Source organism: Triturus cristatus, chromosome 3_1 (assembly GCF_964204655.1).
Source record: "Triturus cristatus chromosome 3_1, aTriCri1.1, whole genome shotgun sequence".
Lineage (NCBI taxonomy): Eukaryota > Metazoa > Chordata > Amphibia > Caudata > Salamandridae > Triturus > Triturus cristatus.
This window is the reverse complement of record NC_140583.1, coordinates 993853724-993875579: the sequence shown is the minus strand read 5'-3', so window position 1 is coordinate 993875579 and position 21856 is coordinate 993853724. Positions and strand designations below refer to the sequence as shown.

At 44.8% G+C, this 21856-nt stretch overlaps 1 protein-coding gene across 1 annotated transcript in view; it reads left to right on the top strand.

Annotated features, from left to right (window-relative positions):
* The window catches only part of SIAE (sialic acid acetylesterase), a 399874-nt gene that overhangs the window by 332797 nt on the left and 45221 nt on the right, over window positions 1–21856 (top strand). The window contains exon 8 of the mRNA XM_085645673.1: window positions 12316–12470. Coding sequence (XP_085501799.1) covers window positions 12316–12470 — 155 coding nt within the window. The remainder of the gene's footprint in view (window positions 1–12315; window positions 12471–21856) is intronic.

The following is a 21856-nucleotide window of genomic DNA, read 5'->3' as shown; positions in this document are numbered from 1 at the left end:
GTTCGGGCGCCATCATGTGGTAAATAAAAATTCCTTTACCGGGACTGAATTTGATACAGAAACATTATAAAATAGCTCAGTAAAATGAGAGGCAGAATCCGTGATATTAGAGTTTCGGAATGGGCTTTATTCCAATAATCGATTATAATCGGATGCTTCAAGTTCCATCACCACGGGGTTCAGGAAGTGAAGTACATACTTTATTGACAAGAAGTAACTTTTATAGTACATACATTATAATGAAGTGAATACAGTAGGCGTAACAATTGATAAGGACATTGACGTTTGGTCTGCGTAACCGAAAATGGGTGTAGTAATGAGTAAAAAGGAACATGATTGGTTATGATGTCATGCATAGGTGGATCTATAAGATAATACTTGGCCTAAATGCGCGCGCAGCAGTATGACGTGTAATTGACGTGTAACTAGGGGGTGACGGGGACTTGACATTTAGCTCTATATGTGGAGACGAGAAGTCTGGGGGGTCAAGTCAACCTAATCCCAAATCATATCTAACATCCTATGTTTAAAGAACTATGTTATCCATAAAAGAAGGACTCTCGGACAGAATCTATTCTATACTGACTGTGCGTGCGTGTACAAGCGTCTAAGTGTCTACACTGAATGCGAGGGGGTAGGAATATTCCATGGTAACAGGGCTATGAATTACTTGCATGAGGACAGAGAAGTTGGGCCTTTCTGCTTGGTAACTGGAAGAGTGTTTACTTAAACTACTAGGCAGGAATGCATCGGCTGAGGGGGAAGCAGATAATTCGAAGGTGAAATACAGTTCTTGGCAGAGAGTAGGCTGATGTCAGGCTTCGTGAGCCGCGCAGAGAATGAGACAAAGTTCATGGTCACAGATGCAGGCTCGGACTGGAGCTTTCAGAGGCAGAAGGAAAGAGGAGTTTAGATGACAAAATTAGGGCCTACTTGCCTGGACTGTAAAGTGGCATAAGTGAACCATATAAAGCCGGTGGCCTTTCATATTTAGGAATGGAATATCCGGCCTATTCATGGCGGATCTGTCAGAGGACATGTTGACGGTGGACGCACATGTATTTGCGTCTTCATAACTGGAACTGGAGGGAACATACATGTACTTGTGACATGCACATAGAACCGTTGGGGTCCAAGATAGGGGACATAACTGACCAGAAAAATCCATATTTCCACAGATCCCACTGTTCTGGAAGATGTAGGAGTCGTGGGTGCTCCCAGGAAACTTGGCAACAATGTCAGTGATGATGTTCCCTGCATCGCAGATAACCTGCACATTGATGGAGTGGGTGGACTTTCTGTTCCTGTAGATGTGCTCAGTGGCAGCTGGTGGGCAGTTTGGGATGTGTGTGCCATAAATACAGCCAATTACATGGGGGAACTGTGCCATGCGATAAAAGTCAGTTTTAGTTTTCTGAAGTTCAGCCTGTGTGTTTGGGAAGCTGATGTAGTAGTGCATTCTCTGCATCATGGCATCCAGGAACTTCCTGAAGAAACGGGACAGGCAACTCTGGGATACACCGCCCACCGCAGCTATCACCCCCTGGTAACTGCCAGATGCGAGGAGATGTAGGCTGCAGAGTACCTGCACATGTGGTGGTATGGCATGCGCCCTTGGTGTTGGCTGGTCCAGGAGTGGGTGCAGGTCCCTTATCAGGTCCATGATGGTTTGGGGGTGTAGCCTGTACCTTTCATGTATCTCATCCTCAGTCAGTTGGAATAGTGTGATGCGCTGTCTGTAAATGCGTTCCTCCCGTCTCCAAATCCTCAGTCCTGCTGCCTGTAGACGTAGACGCCTTGCAATGACATACAGAGCGGCCATGTTGTCCACGCTGATGCATTTTGGGATTTCTTTTATGCACTGTTGATGATTACCACCTGCTTTCAATCTGTGTTAATTACCGACTCTTAATTACCGAATTTCATGGATTTCTAAAATACCGAATTTACCTACATGTCTTTTTCCGTTTTACCACTTCATATTTACCACTTCATATTTACCGAATCGGTAAACATGTATTCGGTAAATATGAATCGGTATTTTAGAACTCGGTAGATATGAATCGGTATTTACCGCTTCATATTTACCGATTTTCGGTTTTTGGCCTCCTACATCTCACTTGACTAAATACCGGTCGGTAACGGGAAATTTACCGAATTTCGGCCGTTACCGACCGGTATTTGGCTACCTACATGAGGCCCTAAACGTGCAGTATTACCTTTGAATGGTTGCTGCCACATTATTTGTAAGTTTCCTTTTGATTCAAGTTATTTATCAATACTTAATAGGTCTCAGTATGTTACACTATACTGATAGCAAATTATCATGCCCTCTATCAGTTTTCTCCAATTTATGAAGTACTCGGAAACTTGTCTCCCCGTTTTTTACGAATTAGTAATATCTCTATATTAACATCAGGGTTTCTTTTCTTACACAGCTTGCACCCTATTGTTCGGTTTTAAAGTCTACAGGTTAATCTTCAGCATTATATAGTTGCATACTACCGCTCTTTTCATTTTTCTCAGTCCTTTGAACACAGAGCATGGTTCTAACCTTGGTTATTGTGTCAGCGGCTCTGGTTCCACTTCTTTCACATTTTTCCTCATTGTTTGAGGTCTCTGATTTTTTCAGTGATGAGTTTTCAAGACTATCATGATTGGTGAACTATTTTTCAGGTATAATTCTTTATCTAATATGACACTATTGCTATTTTCTAATGTTTTAATCAGTTGTAGTAGGGTCATTCATGTATCTCCATTAATCAGTCATGAAGATTGTCTTGGGGATTGATACCATTTGAGACCGAAACGTCGCCGACCAGGTCCTCTTCGGCGACCAGGTCATCTCTCTGCTGTAAATACCTCAACCTGTGCAAGTTTTGTCTTGATGAAGAGACGGACTTTACATGGTTTCACTTAAGACTGGGTTTTTCATGCATTGGCAGATGAAAACATTGAACGGTGTAGGTTTATTTGGATAACACATTGTCAATGTATGTTTTGACTTAACATGTACTGAACCCCAATATTTTCTGTTCTTGAATACAATTTTTATGGGTTTAATTATGTCACACGCCTGTCTGTATTATATTTTATACTGAATTTACGTTGTCAAATTGTTTTATGTAAATACCACTAATTAACTTACTATGCCACAATAGGGCATTCCAAACATATAAAAACTCTGAAATTCTTGTGTTATTGAATGCCTCTCTTGTCGGCAATTTACCTCAGAATAGTTTTATACCCAAGCTCACATGGGATTATCGTGTTGCCCTTTTGTTTGAAATACTCATTTCACATGTGACACTTTCATCCAATCCTAGCTTGTTAGCCGCCTTTCCTTAGATTCCTCTGATGATGAGCATGGGCTTAAAAATGCAAAGCTTCAAAGTGAGTTGCATACAAAATGTCTGGAGGCATCCAATATGGCACAGATTAGATGAGGGCTGTGCACTTGTATCCCTTCACTGAAATTACGTTTGACGGCTGACCAGGGTGTACCAGTTTAGCGCCCTAGTCTTGTTTTATTGTTGCATGTACTGCACTTCTATGGATTGGGAAACGTACATATGGGCTGGCTCTATTTTACATGTTTTATGCAAAGGAGGCCCACACATCTGTACTGCACCTGTTGTGTAACAGAGGTATACACTGCTGTTTCCCATGCTGTGCCTGTTTTATATAATATGATGGAGCCTACAAAGCAGCTTTCAGTGCCATGTTTTTTTAGAGAGAAGCTTGCAGTGCTGCTTCTGGTCTTACGCCAGTTTTGTGTAAGGGGGAGGCACAGCCATGGTGATGGAGGCCTGCACTGCCCATGCTGACCCTATATTTTTTTACACCGCCTGGACTCCTGCATTCCATACTCTATTTTAGAAGGGAAGCCTGTGCTGTTACTACACATGCTGTTCATGTTTCATATGGGGAAGGCCTGCACAGCTGCTTTCCGTGCTGTATGTTTTGTGAAGGGAACTTCCAGCGCGACTTGCCGTGCTTGGACCTATTTTGTGTGAAGGAGGCTAACTCCGATACTTTCCATGCTCTACCTATTTGTGAGGGAGGTTTGCACCACTGCCTGACATGCTTTGCCAATTTTGCATGAGGAAGGCTTGCGCAGATGATTTCCTAGCAGTATTTGTTTTGAGAGGGATGCTCACGCTTCTACTTTCTTTACGGTTTCTGTTTTGTATTGTTGTGTTCACATCTGCTGACCATGTTGTTTCTTGTCTTTGTGTGAAAAGCTTGAACTCCTGTTGTCCATGCCGTGCCTGTTTTGTGTGGCGGAAGACTGCACAACTGGTCCGTGTACTATCCTGTTGAGTTGGTAAACACTACTACTGATTAGGATTCTGTATGAGTGAATATTGCTTTCCTCCCCATTCTATTCCTTTTTTTGTGTGTGAACAAATTTCCACATGCTCCTACCCATGCAGTATCTGTGTGTGATAAAAGCTTGCTGTTGTCTGGGTTTTACTTGTTCAGCAGAAGAGAAACCTTCTCTGTTGTGGTCTTAACTATTGCATTCTTGTACAAGTGCTGTAGTGAACTCTATGGCCCACCCCTCCACTTAGATCTCAAGAGCACTCTGGTTGTGTAAGATGTGACTCCACTGTTGTGATCTGTACTTTGAAAATGTTTTACTTTTACGTAATGAACCATCTACTCCTACCAACATGTTACGTATATCATATCATACAAATTTTGTATAATATTTCACATGATGTACCGTTTGATGTTTTGTACCATGATGAAAATCAATAAAAATGGTTAAAAAAAAAAAAAGAGCTTGGTGCCTTGAAAAGTGACAAACAGAAACCAGTAGTGAGAGGCAACGTACGAGATTTGTATGCCCACCAAGTTGATTACGTGATTATAGTATAACATCTTTTCAGCACGTATACAGCTATAAATTCACTGTGTATTTGTAAATCATTGTTTTTTATTTTTGAGATTGTTGTGTTAGGTCCTGATGTTGATGTGCAGATATTGACATCACCACTTTCCAGATTGTCAAATGTGGAATAGAATGCTTATGGATAACCCAGAATGGAGAGAAAACAAGAAAGGAATTGGATGGAGCAGAAATGTTTTTGATGGGGACTTTTGTAGATGATATATACTTTAAGAAAAAGAAACCTAGAAGTGTTCACTGGTCGTGTTGTGGCTTCTTCACTTTTTTCAACCATACCAAAGCCGGTGGCTCATCAAGATGGTCAGCAGACCCATGCACAGCACCTCTCCGCTCCCATTGATAGTTCAGCAGCTATCCCAGCCTTGTCTGTCAGCAACCACTCATTGGAATCTGTACTGTTCTCCAGCAATCTCAAGATCTCCCCTATTCAACCCATTTAAAAAAGCAGCTGACTCAACAGATCCTTCTATCTGGCAACATGTTTTGGCCCATTGTTAGGCAAACATAAAACGATGCCTCTAGCTGAACGTTAATCTTAACACATATTAGGTCATCCATGACACTAAACACCATATCCTCCAGTAGGAACTCTGTTATTTGTATTGATCATTTCTCTTCAAAAAGCACTGTGCTTGCAGAAACACGCCAGTTCAGATGGCTAGACTGTAGAACACAATTCCTGCTACAATAAGAAAAATTGGCAGTGAATTTGGATTCTTCAGAATACTAAAAAACCCCTTCCCACTCACATAATTCAGTGACAATGAATGCTCTTAACAAAAGAGGCTAGGAATACGCATGCTTATCCTCCTCTATTCTCACACCGTCTCATGTTATTCACAGCTACAAATCTGCTGCCACATGTTTAAAGCATGTTTCTGAACCTCACAAACCCAGCCCAAACCTTCCACACTTTATTACAACCCACACGCTATCAACCATGCACTGCAACAAGGGCAACCAAGAACTCCATGTGAATGCAAGCACCAAGCGAGCGGTATTGAGCACCGTATACATTTTGCATTACAATCTTACTATATTGTCAGTGTTTGAGGCCGAGACCTCTTTGCCATTTTATGCCTTACATATAAAATGTTCTTCTTCTCCTTTTCTTTAGGATGTATACAATTGTAAGTAGTATTATGCGGCAACAAAATACAAAACCGTGAAGTACAGGCTTGGTTGATAAACACAACTTACTTAGGGGCCGATTATGATGCAGCCGTAAAAGGCTCTGGCCCTCGGTCAGACCCTTTACAGCCACATTGAAATGGGCCAGTCGGTTTACTTCACGATCGCCTCTTTACGATGGAGGCGGTCATAAACTAAACCTGCTGGTCATTCCGGCTGACTTCTGACAGGTGCCAGGCAGTATCCGGCCTGGGATGTCAAGGGTGCGCATTTCCGCCCTTGAGATTACAATGTCGGGTTTCGGCAGTGATAGGGCCGGATTCTTGTCTACCCAATTATCCACCAGAACCCTTTCAGGTCGCCAGGAGCTTTTTACTTGCCAAATAGCGTAGAGGGAATAAACACAATTATCAACAGATAACTACCGCAAGTTGACATCATTAAAGGACTAAGGACTCCAGATCTAAAATTTCCGAGATTTTATTATGAGCAAAAACATCTGAACATAAAGGCACCTTAGTGCAAGGCACAAAAGATAAATGGGCACTAACATAAAAGCTAGCCTACGAAGAATTCGCATTCGACTAAAAATGAAAAGAATTACAGATTCTAAAAGCATCAAATAGAAAATCGAAATACTGATGTCAATGCTAGGAATCATCAGTCAAAGCCTTTCTGTCCTTATTCTATTCTAAAGTGGCATCCCTACTTAGCATTCCCTCCCATGCAAGAGAATCACGGAAAAGGTGTCAGAAGTGAAACTCCCTAAGAAGTCTTCACTTAGTGAGAGCTCGATCTTCGATGCTCCTTCTAGCTTCCCGCCTAAGCCTCATCTGCTCAACCCACGGGGCACTCTCCCTAATACAAAACCCCAAAATTGTAGAACACGCCCTTTGGCACCCCTCTTCAGCCAGGTCTTCCTCTGGTAAGTTTCCATCCAAAGCTGTCCATCTTCCATCGTCCGTTAGCTTGACCTTGGGTCCCATGCACCTTCCATACTAAGAGTTACAGTTGCACATTCCAATTCACTCCCCTGTTGGCTCCACACCGTATCTCAACTCCTAAAACAAAGACTTATTCTCACTAACACCTGCAACAGAAACATGGGAACGAAAAGAAAAACTCTTCGCATCTTGAAGTTTTACATTTCACTGCAACTCAAACCTTAACCAAGAAATCCCTGCCGGCCTACAACATAGCTAAAATAAGAAATGAACAGGCCTTCTCTTCTACATATGCGGCTAGGCCTTACAAAAATGAAACCACTCCGAAATCACATCCTAGGCATTAATTCGACATTACCATCATGTGAATAAGTAATCTACAATTTTAATTCTAACATGACACACATTTTCTCTATTACTGTATTCTGTGAAAACTAATCAGCTACGTTGTAATGAATACATTCACGATAACTTGCAACGTTAAACTTCACAAAACTTTATTACATTCTAACACTTCTATGTTACATGATTATAGCAAATACATTTCTATGACGGTTCTAGGTATACATCGATTATATGCGGGTGCCGACTAACAGTGAATATGATGCACCCCTACAAATCTCAAAATCCCATGGCACTCTAGCAGCAGCGTTTCTGTCTGACACGGAACAGCTGTCGAACTCAACTTTGGGGGCTCCCAGCAGGGCCCCCTTGGGTGTACGGCCTCCGGTTGGAGGCCGAGGGGCTGTTAATCCCTGCATGGAATGGAATGGAATGGAAGTACATTTATAGAGCGCGAATTGCTGCCCGGGGGCGTCCAAGCGCTTGAAGATACTAGAGAGGAACCTAATAAGGTGGCTGAGAGGGACTAGTAGGGAAGGTTGAAAAGGAAAGTTTTTAGCTTCTTACGGAATGACGAGAGGTTGGAGTTGGCTCTGAGATGCAGAGGGAGAGCATTCCAGGACTTAACAGCGTTATATGTGAACGTCCTGCCGCCTGACCTGGTCTTTTTTATTCTAACGGGTGTTGCCTGGAAAGTTTGGCTAGAGCGGAGGTTTCTGGTGGGTATGTAGTGGGTGACTAGATCGCGGGTGATCATGGGGCCTGTGTCCCAAAAGGACTGATGAGCAATGCACATGGCTTTAAAACGAATTCTTTGACGAATTGGCAACCTGTGCAGTTTAACCAGCCCGGCCCTCACAGATTGACTGCGAGGGAGTTCGAGTAGTAGACGGGCCGCGCAGTTCTGCACTATCTGAAGTCTGCGTAGGGTGTAGTCTGGGGCGCCGAGGTATAACACATTGTTAAAATCCAAGCGGGACTGTATCAGACCCTGAGTGACTACCTGCTTGGCTTCCATTGGGAGGAGAGGCAGGATTTTCTTAAGCATTTTGAGGAGGCCGAAGCAGGTTGCCGAGAGCTTAGTGGCTTGGGTCTTAAATGAAAGTGAACTGTCCAACCAAACCCCAAGGCTTTTGATGTTATCTTTAGGTGCTGGGGGGGGGCCTAGGTCGGAGGGCCACAGGGAATTGAAAAGAAGGGGGTCGGAGGGGCCCAGGAGCATCAGCTCCGTTTTGTCCCCATTCAGTTTAAGGGATGATGAGGACATTCAGTTTTTTACTTCTATTAGGCAGTCTCTAAGTCCGCCTGACGTGGGAGGATTGGCTCCCTGTGCCAGTGAGACCACCAGCTGCGTGTCGTCCGCGTAGGAGATGATCTTAATCCCAAATGGGCGGACGACATCGGCCAGTGGCCTCATATAGATGTTGAAAAGGGCGGGACTTAGAGAGGAGCCCTGAGGGACTCCGCACCCCAGAGGTCTGCTGGTGGAGACGGCCTCGCCGTCAAAGACTCGGAAGGATCTATCCTCCAGGAAGGATTTGAACCAGAGCCAGGCTTTGTTCTTAATTCCGACACTGGACAGACGATGCACAAGGTGTCATGGCTGACCGTGTCGAAGGCTGCGCTGAGGTCGAGGAGGATCACTGCCACTGATCCTCCCTGATCCAGGATTTTTCTGGATTCCTCCGTGACCATGAGGAGGGCGGTCTCAGTCCTGTGTTTGGGTCTGAAGCCCGTCTGGGTGGCGTCTAACAATTGGGCATTTTCTAAGAAATTTACCAGATGACAGTTGACGTATTTTTCTAAGATTTTGCTCACCCACGGGAGCAGGGAGATGGGCCGGTAATTACTGAGAGCTGACGGGTCGAGATTAGGCTTTTTTAATAGTGCGCGAACCATGGCTTGTTTCCATGCCGGAGGAACTAAGCCAGAGATGATCGATGCGTTCAGTACATCCCTGATGATTGGCAGTGTGATTATAGATGCAGACATTAAGATGTCTGGAGGGGCTGGATCTTCTGGAGAACCAGTTTTTACTTTCCGAGCTATGGCTTACAGAGTGAGAAGATCCAGGAGAGGGAAGTGGTCCAAAATAAAATGAGGCTGAGGGAGGGGGTTGTTAAGACTGCGTTGGACTGAGCTGGGGAGGGGATATTGCTGGGGAGAAAAGTGGAATAGATGTTATTGGCTTTTTGATGAAAGAACTCAGCTACATCATTGCAGTGGGTTGAGGATTTTGTATCGTGCAAACTAGAGGGGGGTTTGGTTAGTATTTTTACAATCTGGAAGATTTCTTTGGGTTTAGATTTAGCTAAGAGGATTTTGTTGGAGAAATAAGTGGTCTGGGCGAGTTTGACTTCCGCTTTGTATTCGCTGATTGACTCTCGATAACTGATTTTGCTTCCTGATGAGTAGTCTAAACGCCAGCGTCTTTTGTTTTTTCTACACTGGCGTTTCTTGTCCCTGAGAGTCTCCGTATACAAAGGAGCCGTTTTGTGGGAGCGTTTTAGCGTGATTTTATTTTTAGGGAGGGTTTTTTCGAGAGTTTGCGAGATCCAGTCAGCATAGGCCTGGTTGGCTAGGCCTGGGTCCTCATTGTAAAGAGGTTGATTGGAAGCGAGCTTCGAGGACCAGTCGTTGATTGAGAGGCGGGACCAAGCTCGGATGAATTTAGTTGTTAGTCCGCTCGACAGAGGCTTAAATGTGGTCCATGTGAAGGGCACCAAAAAGTGATCTGTCCAGGGGAGCGGGGAAGGTGAGTCGACTATGAAGTTTGAGCAGTTGCTGAAAACCGAGTCCAATAAGTGACCCTTAACGTGGGTGGGGGTTTTGACGTATTGAGTTGTATCGCGGCTAGGTCATCTACCAGTGTGGTGACTACCTGATCTGATACAGAGTCAAAGTGAAGGTTAAGGTCACCTAGCAAAGTGAAGTTGGACAAGGTACTAACGCGTTCTGCAACAATCTGAGGGAGAAGAAGGTGAAAATTGTTAAGGGGACCTGGGGGTCGGTAGATAAGAGTACCGGAGAGGTAGTTGTTCGGGGAAAAATCAATGCTAAAAGCGAGACTCTCACAGTCGGGAATGGTTTCAGGGATGACACGGCATTGAAACTGTTCTTTATGGATAATTGCTAGGCCTCCAGCTCTCCCATCAGGACGGTCCTGCCGAGTAATTTGGAGGCCAGGAGGGAGAGCGCTAACTAAGGCAGGATCGGAGTCTGTGGTAAGCCATGTTTCCGTCAGGAAAACTACGTCCGGAGTGAGTTCGTCTAATAACAGGGCGATTTCTGTCCTGTGTTTCGGCAGAGATCTGCAATTTAACAGGAGCATATGGTAATCGTGGATTAAATCGGCTTTGGGCTTAGGTTTAAGAAGTGAATTACACTTGGGACAAGTTTGAGGGATGTCATCAGCTGAGAGGAGGTGCCGTGAGCAGTTCGTGGCAGGAGGTCTTAGACTGTCTAGGATTTCAGCATTGTAGTGCCTGAGCTCTGGTGTCTGGGGGATAGGGGGTACGGCCCTGTGCCCGGACTCGGCGCGGACGAGCGCAGACGAGCTTGCCTTAAGCGCGCCTTCGGCGCGCATTCGTCGCGCCCGCTGCGCTCGTCCACTGCGCTTCCGGAAACTACACATTTATATAGTATAGGAGAAAGTACAGGGGGCGTGGCCTCAGAGTGGGCGTGTCACTGTCTGGGCGTGAGGGAAGGCGGGTGGAGTAGGACGGCGATTTCCCTTGCCAGCGCTCGTACCGCTGAGTGGGGGGATACCTGCACACCAAGATCGTGTGACAAGGAGAGGGGTGAGTGAATATTTTAAAATCAATTCCACAAGTTTTAAAAAGAGCGACCAATGCGCTGACTGCTGCCTACTCCCGGCTGTGCCTCAGGAGGTTCCGTAGTTATCTGACGCGCTCGTGATTCAGCGCGCTTTTATGCTGGTTGCAGGGGGCGTGGCCTCAGAGTGGGCGTGTCACTGTCTGGGCGTGAGGGAAGGCGGGTGGAGTAGGACGGCGATTTCCCTTGCCAGCGCTCGTACCGCTGAGTGGGGGGATACCTGCACACCAAGATCGTGTGACAAGGAGAGGGGTGAGTGAATATTTTAAAATCAATTCCACAAGTTTTAAAAAGAGCGACCAATGCGCTGACTGCTGCCTACTCCCGGCTGTGCCTCAGGAGGTTCCGTAGTTATCTGCCTGCATACCATGGCAGGCACCTTTAGGTACCTGCCACGGGGTGCCGGGATGAACTGCACCTCCCTATTCTCAATGGGAGCTTGTGTTCCTGCCGGTTTCTGGCCGTAACACAAGCTCCCATTGAAAAAAGTGCAATGCGACAGAACGGTGTTCGGTCGCATTGTAATGGGTGCGGTCAGTCCCAGGACCGAGTCTGCGTCGGGCGGAAGAAATTCAGCCCGACATCGACATGAGGCCTTTAATGTATATACTTATTTTTTCATTCCAATCCCTCGACTTGATTTTTGCCTTGAGTTCAGTTTATAATTGTGTAAAGTAAAGAACCTTGCAAATAGGTATTTTAATAATTGGTGTGGTAGTTGCAGTTCCTACCTAATTGTTTACTGTTGTGCAAGTCTTATCCCAAAAGAACTATAGCCTGAGATCAGACTAAAACCTGAGGGAGGCTTTGCCCAGCCCAATGGATAGTTAAGCGCCATAGACAACTCCACTTACGAAGATATATACATGACTACATGTGATCCTGTTATGACGTAAATAGTTGAACTTTTAATCTGGGGGAGCCTATTTGCAAATAATGCTTACAAGTGGCAGTGTGGGAGTAATTGGGGGGGATGAGGCAGTTTTGACTTGGATCCCCAAATCGGTGTGTGAATTGCAAATATCTTCTCTATGAACCGAACATGTTTTTATTTTAGGCAAATGGATTTTTCATTTAAGGACAGCAACAAAAATGTATATGCAATTCAGTCACTGCAACAATCACTTATTAGTCACATTGTCTTTTCAGTTATCTACATACCAAAAGTCTGAAAGCATTGACAATTTCCCAATCATTAGATGGCATCAGACAGCTGACTTTGGATATGCTCCTAACCCTACGATGCAAAACACATTTATGGCTGTTGCTATTGATCTCTGTGATGAGGCATCTCCTTATGCCAGGTATGATTACAAATGATTAATAAAAATACATGTTTTTTTTTAAATATTGATATTTGTCAAGAATTTTTATTTTCTCATGCAAGTAGACACCAATGACACCGTTTTATGCCAGGCTCCTTTTATGGTGATTATTAGCAGTAAACAATTTACACAAACAATGTATCTATCCTGTAGATCTTCTGAAGCCATAACAGAATTATGACACTATATGATATTCATACAGAACGTATACAATATATAAACACATGAAGAAACACAAAAATAACTTTATCATTTCCTATGGTTTTACTTGAAACTGTGGTACTTGCCATCATTCAGAAAGAAATGTATCTTTCATCATCTGAACCCTCCAGCCAACTTATTTAATTTCTTCTGGCTTATTTTTGCCAATTCCTCAATAAAAATGTTCTGTTTTTAAATGTACATATTTTATCAGAAGAAATCGTTTCTTATATTTCATCTTTCAATAGGCGATTTTGAGGCTGACCCTTTGTTTATCCAGTGGTGGTTTCACTATAGGCCTTGATGTACTATTGGCAGGTCACAAACCAGCGAGTGTAAGTTGCACACCGAACCTGCTCAGTGTTTTGTGGTGCAGCTAATATGCCAGTCTGTGACATTGCAAAATTGTTTGCTTCAGGCAGGAGGCATTTTGCCAACCCATAGGGATGGAGGTATTAAAGAGCCAGCTGCCCTCCATCTCTGCATTTGTATTCATGCCTGAATGTTTTTTTAAGGGAGCTGTGTTCCTTAAGGGAATAGGTTCTGCTTAATAAAAATACATGATTCAGGCAGGGTAGGCATCAGAGGATCCTCTGAACCACTCTCTGCTCCCCAGACTATGCCCACAACTTTTCCCAAGAGGAAAGCTGTCTCATCCCTTTTCATGTCTTTTTTCTGTAATTTTGAAAGAGTCGCAAAAGTTTTTTTACAATTCTGAAAGACTCATAAAAGGGTTTTGTACATTGTTAAAAGGTGTTTGAGGTTGCAAGCCATCTGATTTTGTAAATTGCCCACTTTGTGAATGAAAATACCTTTTGTACGCCAGACCTTATTTTCAGGGTCCTGAATCATGTTCGTTCCTCTCCTTAATATAGCTGTTGCTTTCCCTTTACCATTTTCCTGCTTTGGGTGATGCTGCATATCAGCCAGACAGTCATAATCAAGTTATTCGGTTAATTAACACCATAAAAGTACGCTACAAAAATCTTATAAAACCAGCAATAAAATATATACAAAATTAATTCTGGATATTCTTATACACCATAATGTAGCTGCATGTCACTATAATATTACATTGGATAATTAGAACATTGGAATGTTGAAGCTCCATTGAAGATAATGGAGCAGCAGCGGCCTACATGAACTGTTATAGTCCCGCTGCCCTCAACATTTCAATGTTCTAATACAGAACCTCTGCCTTTCTCTTTCCGCTGCCTAAATTAATTCGGCAAAGGAAAGCGAAAGGCAGAGGCCATGCAGGACACACATAGCCTTCACCCTTCTCTACTCCTGTAGCTCAGTGTCACTAGGGCTTCAGAAGGAGGGAGGGGTGAATGCTACTCAACTCCTGGGTCTCCCTGGTTTGGCTGAATTAGAAAAAGCAGCTCCGCCAAGCTGGGGAGTACCAGGGGCGGACTTCAGCCCCACTTCACAACACTTGCTGTGAATGTTCAACAGCTATGGCACATTCATAGCAAGAGCTGTGAAACAAAGGCGTCGGAGTCTGAGTGGAAAATCAGCTCCTCGGGCTCCGAGAGGCATTTGTGTTTTTTAATTAGAACATTCTAACGTCATGGGGCGAAATGTTCTAATAGCTTCATAACCTGCCGTAGCTGGGCTATACCAGCCCTTAAAGGCCTCCTCCCTTGTTAAATGGCCTCGTCTTGGGCCATTAATGGCTCGTATACCTCGCTACGGCAGGCTGTAAAGCTACATCACATCCTTGTATTGCTTACTTATCACAGTCCATTACATCCTCATTTGGCTTGTCCATTCTGACTCCCTTGAAATGTTAGCAGCCAAAAAAGGTAAGTAGGTTACTTTCCTTTTCTCTGATGAAAATATTGTGTTGCTTGTGGAATATTGTTTTGTTGGTGCTAAGTAATTTGGCCAACTTTCCATTTTCACTTGCGTAGGATACTTGACGTGTGGAAACAGTAAGGGCCTGATTATGAGGAGTCATTTTTTTGCAGTTTTGCATAGTGCGATCTCGACCCTAAGGTATTAGAGCGCTTTACATGAGCACCAGTTACATTGCACAGGGACACATTCATTTTTTGTAGTCACCGGCAGATGAAGTGATTTGCCCAGTATCACAGGATGTTGTCCACGCTGAGGCTCCAAACCGGTTCTCCAGTTCAAAAGTCAGCAGTTCTGGCGTTAGAGTTTAGGTGTCCTTTATCGCACCAGATAAATAATATCACCGGGTACGTTATTTATCGGGTGTGACCAATATCACCCATTACAAGTTTGTGGAGAATAATATGTAGATTTTGGCGTTTAACACACCAAAATCCGCTTGGTACGGTAAATACCATATGACTTTGCCACATTATACTTACCGACTGTCGAGGTATTTAATGCATCCGATAATTATTGGATGGGTTAAATACAGCCAAACTCCTAAGTCCGACCCGTGAGTAAACAGGGGTTTGCACACTCGTCGGAATTAACGACCCACTCATAGTCCTAAGTCTATGTAGAAATACCAGAAGAAGTTTCTTGGGTGTTTAGAGTTGGTCAGTGCATTGTTCTGGTTTAATTCCATAATGCTCTTGTCTGAACCATTGAGCTTGTGTTTGGTTACTTTATAATACTCTATCTGTTCTGCAATCCCTCTTTCTCCTCATGGAGTTAGACTTGATTGCTCGCTATTGCTATCCTTGCTCAGCTGTACAAAAGGAATGACGTGGTTGTAAATCAGGATTCTTAGGCCTGTAGACTATAATGGGAAATGGCAATATCCAGCACAGACACTGGTTTGTAACCACCGAGAACACAGAGAAAAGGTCTAACAGCCGTCTGCCTGTATCCCTTATCTGCAACCTGTGGGAGCGCTTAGAACAAACTCATGATTGTGCCACATATCCCACCCATTCTCCACAGGTATGGCCGAAGTCCAGCATAAGTAGCGACAGTCACTGTATATATTCCGGAATAACTTGTTTCACAAAATGATAATCTCTGCAGGGTCACCTGGACAACCAAGACATAAATATCAGCTCAAGGCATAGGCCATTATTATGGACACTAAGTAATGCAAAAATGAAATAAACTCAGGGTTTAAAGAAGTCGCTCTACTAAATTTCAGAATTCACCCTCCAAAGAGAGTCAACAGATTGGCAAGTATTTGTTGGTGATAAGGAATCCATGGCACGAGGAACTCAAGGAAACATAATAAATACCACAGAAATTAATTTCCCTTCAGAAATGCCTATGGAAATACCTGAAGAGAAAAAAAGGTTTGGTAAAAAACCGATGTTGAGTTTTTTTACGGCTACAGTACAGAGGAAAATAGTGGCAAAGACTGAGTAGAAGATGCATTTCTTACACAAGATACTTGAGAATTCCAGTCTATGGTCACTTCTGTCCATTTACACTTAAAAAGAAGTAGGGTAGGGTCATAAAAAGATATTGCCCAATCCTTTTAAGAATTAATAGAGGCAATGCATGAGCTGCTTGTGAACTAGAACGAAGAGCTGATCCCAGATCTGCAATGGTTCCCTAGCATTGTACATCTGCAAGAAGCTGCTGGATTTAGTGTGTCAGGGTTGGGTTAGACAGCACTGTTTATCTGAGGAAGTTCAAACTTCTACATATGCGGTTATTGACTTGGTTTATTGATTGGCCGATTCATGAAAAACTACAAGTATGTTGAGATGGAAGCCCTATTTATGACTCACGTCTCAGAGGTAGCCAATGCCTAAATGGTGTGAATCTCGAGTCTCACTGTTTGCTAAGGTGCAGTATTTTAAGATTTGACGTGTGATGATGCTTGTGATGTTCATGACAAACTATTGTATTCTATATGTTAGAAAATCTTTACTCTTCCGCCATTTTTCTTTATCCTTCCTTAATGTATGTATATTTTGCATGTGCCTTGATAGAGATTAAAATGCTGTAGAAAGGGACGTTTGATTGGAGAGGGTTAATGGTATTATGATGTGTGTGAGCAGCCCCTTTTGGCTGATGTCCTTGCATAACTGTTTGCTGTGGGAGTTTTTAGTTGGATAGGACAAACGGGTTGCTGAAAGGAGATGTTAGCAGCATATATGTGTTTTAAGTGACTTGAATGAAAGTTTCTAAGAAAGTAGTGGAGGTATTGAGAGAGCTTGAGGCAGCCAGGAGGGAAGAACTTATTAAGACTGTTTTCCTATAACAGTCGTGGGTACGCCTCGCTAGGCTACACAAGCAGGCACCAGTTAGGGCACCTATGGTAGACAGTGGCGGCAAGAATGTACCAAGAGTGGGAAGGCCGGGGAGGACACAACAACAAAATATAATAAAATTGACTTACCATCCTTTCTTAGCTGCACAACGTCCTTTGGCGCCTTCTGCAAGCCCCGGAAGCAGGAAACTGCACTTCCCAATCCTAGCACTGCCTTCACAGCATGAAAGCAGTGCCAGAATTGGATAGAGAGACCTCTCTCAGCACTCCTAGGAGCACTGGAGGCCTGCGCTTTCTCGAACACAGCTGTCGAAGACAGCTGGGTTAGAGAAATTTAAAATGTGCATGTGTGGCTGGGCATCCCAAGAGGGCCGCTTAAAGATACTTACACATTTTAAAGTGCATAGCTCTCTGCTGCTGCCGCTCGGCAGCGCTGGCCCCGCACCATCCTGACACATAGGGCCTGAATATGATTGCGGAAGGCCAGCCATGCGGTGGCAGTCCTTCCGCAATCAGACTGCGCTATTCCCTCCGCCGCATTACGATGGCATAGGGAATCAATCACGGAGGGTGGCGGACGTAAATACCGACCACCATGGGACTGCCAAAAGCAATATAACTGATTTCTTGGTGAACGGACCACATAGCCTAAAATGGTGGCGGTGCCTAGCAGGCACCGTCCACCAAATTAGGATGCTGGCCAGTGCAGGCCTTTTCATGGCGGCATTGGGCTGGTGGGGATTAGGGACCGCGGCCCGTTGCGAGCCCCCCTTGTGTTGGGGGGAGGTGAGGGTGCACTTGGGGGCTACCCATGGTACCCTCCTACATTTCACAGCACTACGTGGCAGGCACCGTGTGGTGCCTGCCACATAGTGCTGTGAAATGCACAACATGGCATTTTAACATTGAGGCAGGTGCTCCTGTCCGCAGCATCCGCGCAGTGTTAAAATGCAGGATCCGACTGCCATTGTGGCAGTCGCATCCTGATCAGGTGTGCGGGACCGCCGCATGCATGGTGGACGGTCCTGGTTTACAGTCCACCATCCTAATCAGCCCCTTAGTTCATATTGGGTTGCCAAAAAATAAAACGGTAATAAATAAACATCATTACAGTTTTATTTTTCAGCTCTGTGGCTTGTGGGGCGGCGCTCCTCTGCTCAAGTGAAGAAGCCGCCCCTGGTGTCCTGGGTCACCGCTCATCAGGACCCCCTCCCCGTTTCTCAGAAGAGGCCTGGTATCCCTTTCCTTCCCCCTTAACCTGGGACCTGTTTGTCTCCCTTGACCTCCCCCTGACTCTGCTGGGAGAGCCTAAACCACCCTTCTTGGCTGGCTCTCCCACATACAGCCTCTTTTGGACCCTGGTGCTGAACCTGCGGTGTGCCTCCATAGCACGCTTCCTGGTGTCAGTAAGCATAATGTCAATAAAGTGCTGGCACGGCTATGGAAAACACAGACCAGACAAGTGCTCCTTGCAATCAAATTGTAAAGCTCTTGAAATTCTGTTAGCCCGCTACCCTTCACCCAATCATCTACTGTTCTGCAAATAGAATCAGCACACTCCAGCCACATCTGGGCCTCAAGCTTCCTACTCTCACTAAACCTGACCCTTTATTTCTTGGAAGTAAGGCCATATGTCTTGATCAGGGCTTCTTTCATCTCTGTGTGCCTCTGGTGACCCTAGTGCCAATAAAGTACTCTGACCCTTCAATTCAAATTGCTTCCACAGACCTGCCTTCCAATCTCTCTCTCAGGGACCCAGTGCATGTGTAAGGCTGCCTCATAACTGCTAAACCACAGATTTATGTCTATCTATGTTTAGCTCCTTGCTGTAATCCTGTGTCAAGCTCTGAGGGATGTGCACGTTTTGCTCCAACTGGACTGAATTAACATTGCCGCCATCTGAGCTTGGCTTTTAAATCCAGCTCCTTTAAATTCAGCCCTTGATCTAAAACAATATTTTTCTCCTCTATTTTGAGCGTGGCCAGCTCCAACTGGAGCTTCTCCTGATGCTGCCTTTTGAGCCTTTCTATCTCCATCTTATGCCTCCTAGCCTTACACCTGTCCTCCAGCTTTTTTGGGGACAGACCTTTAGATGAGACTCTGCCACCTGCCCTGGGGGGCACCTTCCCCCCAAGCAGATCATGAACCAGTATTACATCCTCATGAAAATTTTGCTCATCACTCCCCCGAACAAGATCCTCAGAGTGCCCACTGTCATTCCTGGCAGCTACCCAGGCCCTCCTTTTTTGTGAAGCCTTTGAACTGGACCTTGCGGTCCCTGCAGATTTGTTTAAGTTGCTGTTCATTTTAGGACTCCAACCTGTCCTCCTCAGAAATCAAATCTGCTGGTGCAATTAAAAACTCTCTGGACTGAGACATGCTTGTAGCCGAAAGCTCAAAGTATCCAAACTGAAGAAGGTAAAAGAAATAGTATGTGGTTGCGTAATGGTCTACCATCTGGTAGTAGTGTAAACCAATCACTGAATGTATGGTGAAAACACAAGTCCTATCCTCAACGCTGCCACCAATATTGGAAATGGGGATCTCTAGTTGGCAGTGGTTTGCACCCTGTCCAAGTAGGAACCCTTATTCTATTCAGGGTAAGGGAGTTACACATCCAAGACAACCCCTGATTACTTCCTTGGCAGCTTGGCACAAGGAGACATGATTCTCTCAGAGGCAATGTGTAAAGTATTTTTACCAACACACACAGTAACACAGTGAAAACACTACAAAAGGAGACCACACCAGTTTAGAAAAAGAACCAATATTTCTCTGAATAAAACCAGATCAAACTGACAAATATCCAACATACACAAGCAAATATATCACTTTGTACAAGGTATAACATAGAAAACTTACATTTATTAGAAAATCAAAGACGAAAACGTGCGCAGGGGAGATGAGGTGTCGGAAAAGCAAAGCGGTTATTTCTTACTCCCAGGGGGGTGATGCCTCGATTCCTAACTGTGAGGGGAAGTGATGCGTCGATCTTTTGACTTGCGGCCTCAGTTTCTTACTGCTGGGCAACGTTGATTAAGAACTTGGTGCTCAGGTGCAATGCGTTGAAAATCTGGACTTGCTAGGTCAGTGTGGTGGTGGCGAAACAGGCGCTGCATCAATTTTTCAACCGCGAAGCAGGTGATGCGTCGATTTCTTCAGCCAAACAGCAGGGCCTGGGTTGGAGTCAGAGCAGATGCCTTGGAAGTTGGAGACATGGTGCGCGGGCTGTGGTGATCTTTTAGCCACACGGCAGGCGCTGCGTCAATTCTTTGGTTGCATCCCGGCTATGCGTTGATTTATTAGCCACATGGCGGTGCTGCACCAGGAAAAACAGGCGCTAGAGGGCGATGTGTGGATTTTCTTAGTCCTTTGCAGCAAAAGCCACCACCAAGGGCCCAGAACTGGAAATGGCACCAATTGTCAGGTCAGAACTCCCAGCGCAGGATTTCAGGGGCTGCAGCTGAAGTTTTTGATGGCCCTGAGACTTCTTAACAGGAGGCAACGACACACAAGCCCTTGGAGAACCTTGGTAAGCAGGATGTAGAAAGCAAAATCCAGTCCTTTCACTGCCCAAGACAGAAGTAGCAAGCAGCAGGCCAACACAACAAAGCACACAGTTATGTGGTAGTCTCACCTGACAGCTTCTCCAGCTCTTTGTCTTGGCAGAATGGCCTCCTAGTCCAGATTATACTGAAGTTATGGTGTCAAAACTCCAGTGTTTATACCAGTTTCTGCCTTTGAAGTAGGGAAACTTCAAAGGAAAGTCTTTGTAGTGCAAAAGACCCTGCCTTTCCCTTGCCTGGCTCTAGACAAACTACAGAGGGGTGGAGACTGCTTTATGTGAGAACAGGCACAGCCCTATTTAGGTGTCAGTCCACCACTCTAGCTCAGTGGAACCCATCAGCCTCGTGATCGGGCATGACGATATGCAGTACACACCTCATCTCCCTTTGTGTGACTATTTAAAGTGAATGCACAAACAACCCAAGTGCCACCCTCCCTCAGATGTGGAATCCACATGCAGGGAGAGTCACAGAATGGTAAACCAAGAAAATGCCCACTTTCTAAAAGTGCAGAAAGAACAGATGATTGATGAAATGCTGAATTAATCAAGCGTTCACCCCCAGACAAAGATCTGGGATAAACCCACCGTTTTTTGCACGCCATGCCATTCCAGTTTAGACCCAGCCATATGCAAATCAGTCTTGACCCTGTTCCCAATGGGAACAGTCAGCCCGAACTGACAGGCCAGCTCTTCCCTGGACCAGAAACAAGCACTATGGGACCGCTTTCGGGGTAACACACCTCGTCAGCCAGGCTAGCTTGAATCTGGTGGCGTCTGGGCATACCCTTCTCACCGAGGGCGACAAATGCTAAAAGAACAGATGAAGGACAGAATGCTGAATTAATCAAACATTCACCCCAGTCGCTGAACTGGGTTAAAGCCACAGTTTTTTTGAACGCCATGCCATTCCAGTTTAGACCCAGCCATATGCAAATCAGTCTTTACCCTGTTCCCCATGGGAACAGTCCAGCCCGAACTGCCTATTGATCTATTGGCTAGGGGTGAATGTTTGATTTGCTCAGCATTCCGTCCATCATCTGTGTGTTGGTTGCTTTCTCACCCTAAGTGCGTCGGTATGCCCAGACTTGGGTCCCGCTCAATGTGCCACTGAATTCAAGCTAGCCTGGCTCATGAGGGGTGATGCTCCGAAACCGGTCTAAGGATGCTTGTTTCTGGTCCAGGGAGTACCTGGCTTGGCAGTTCGGTCTGGACTGTTCCCATAAGGCACAGGGTCAAGACTGATTTCCATATGGCTGGGTCTAAAAAGAGGTGGCATGGTGAGCAAAAGAACAAAGCACTTAACCCAAATCTATTGACTGGGGGTGAATTTTTGTTTTGCTCTGCATTCCATCTATCATCTGTGTGTCACTTTCTAAAAGTGGCATTTTCAAACTATCAAGTTAAAAACCAACTTCACTAAAATATGTA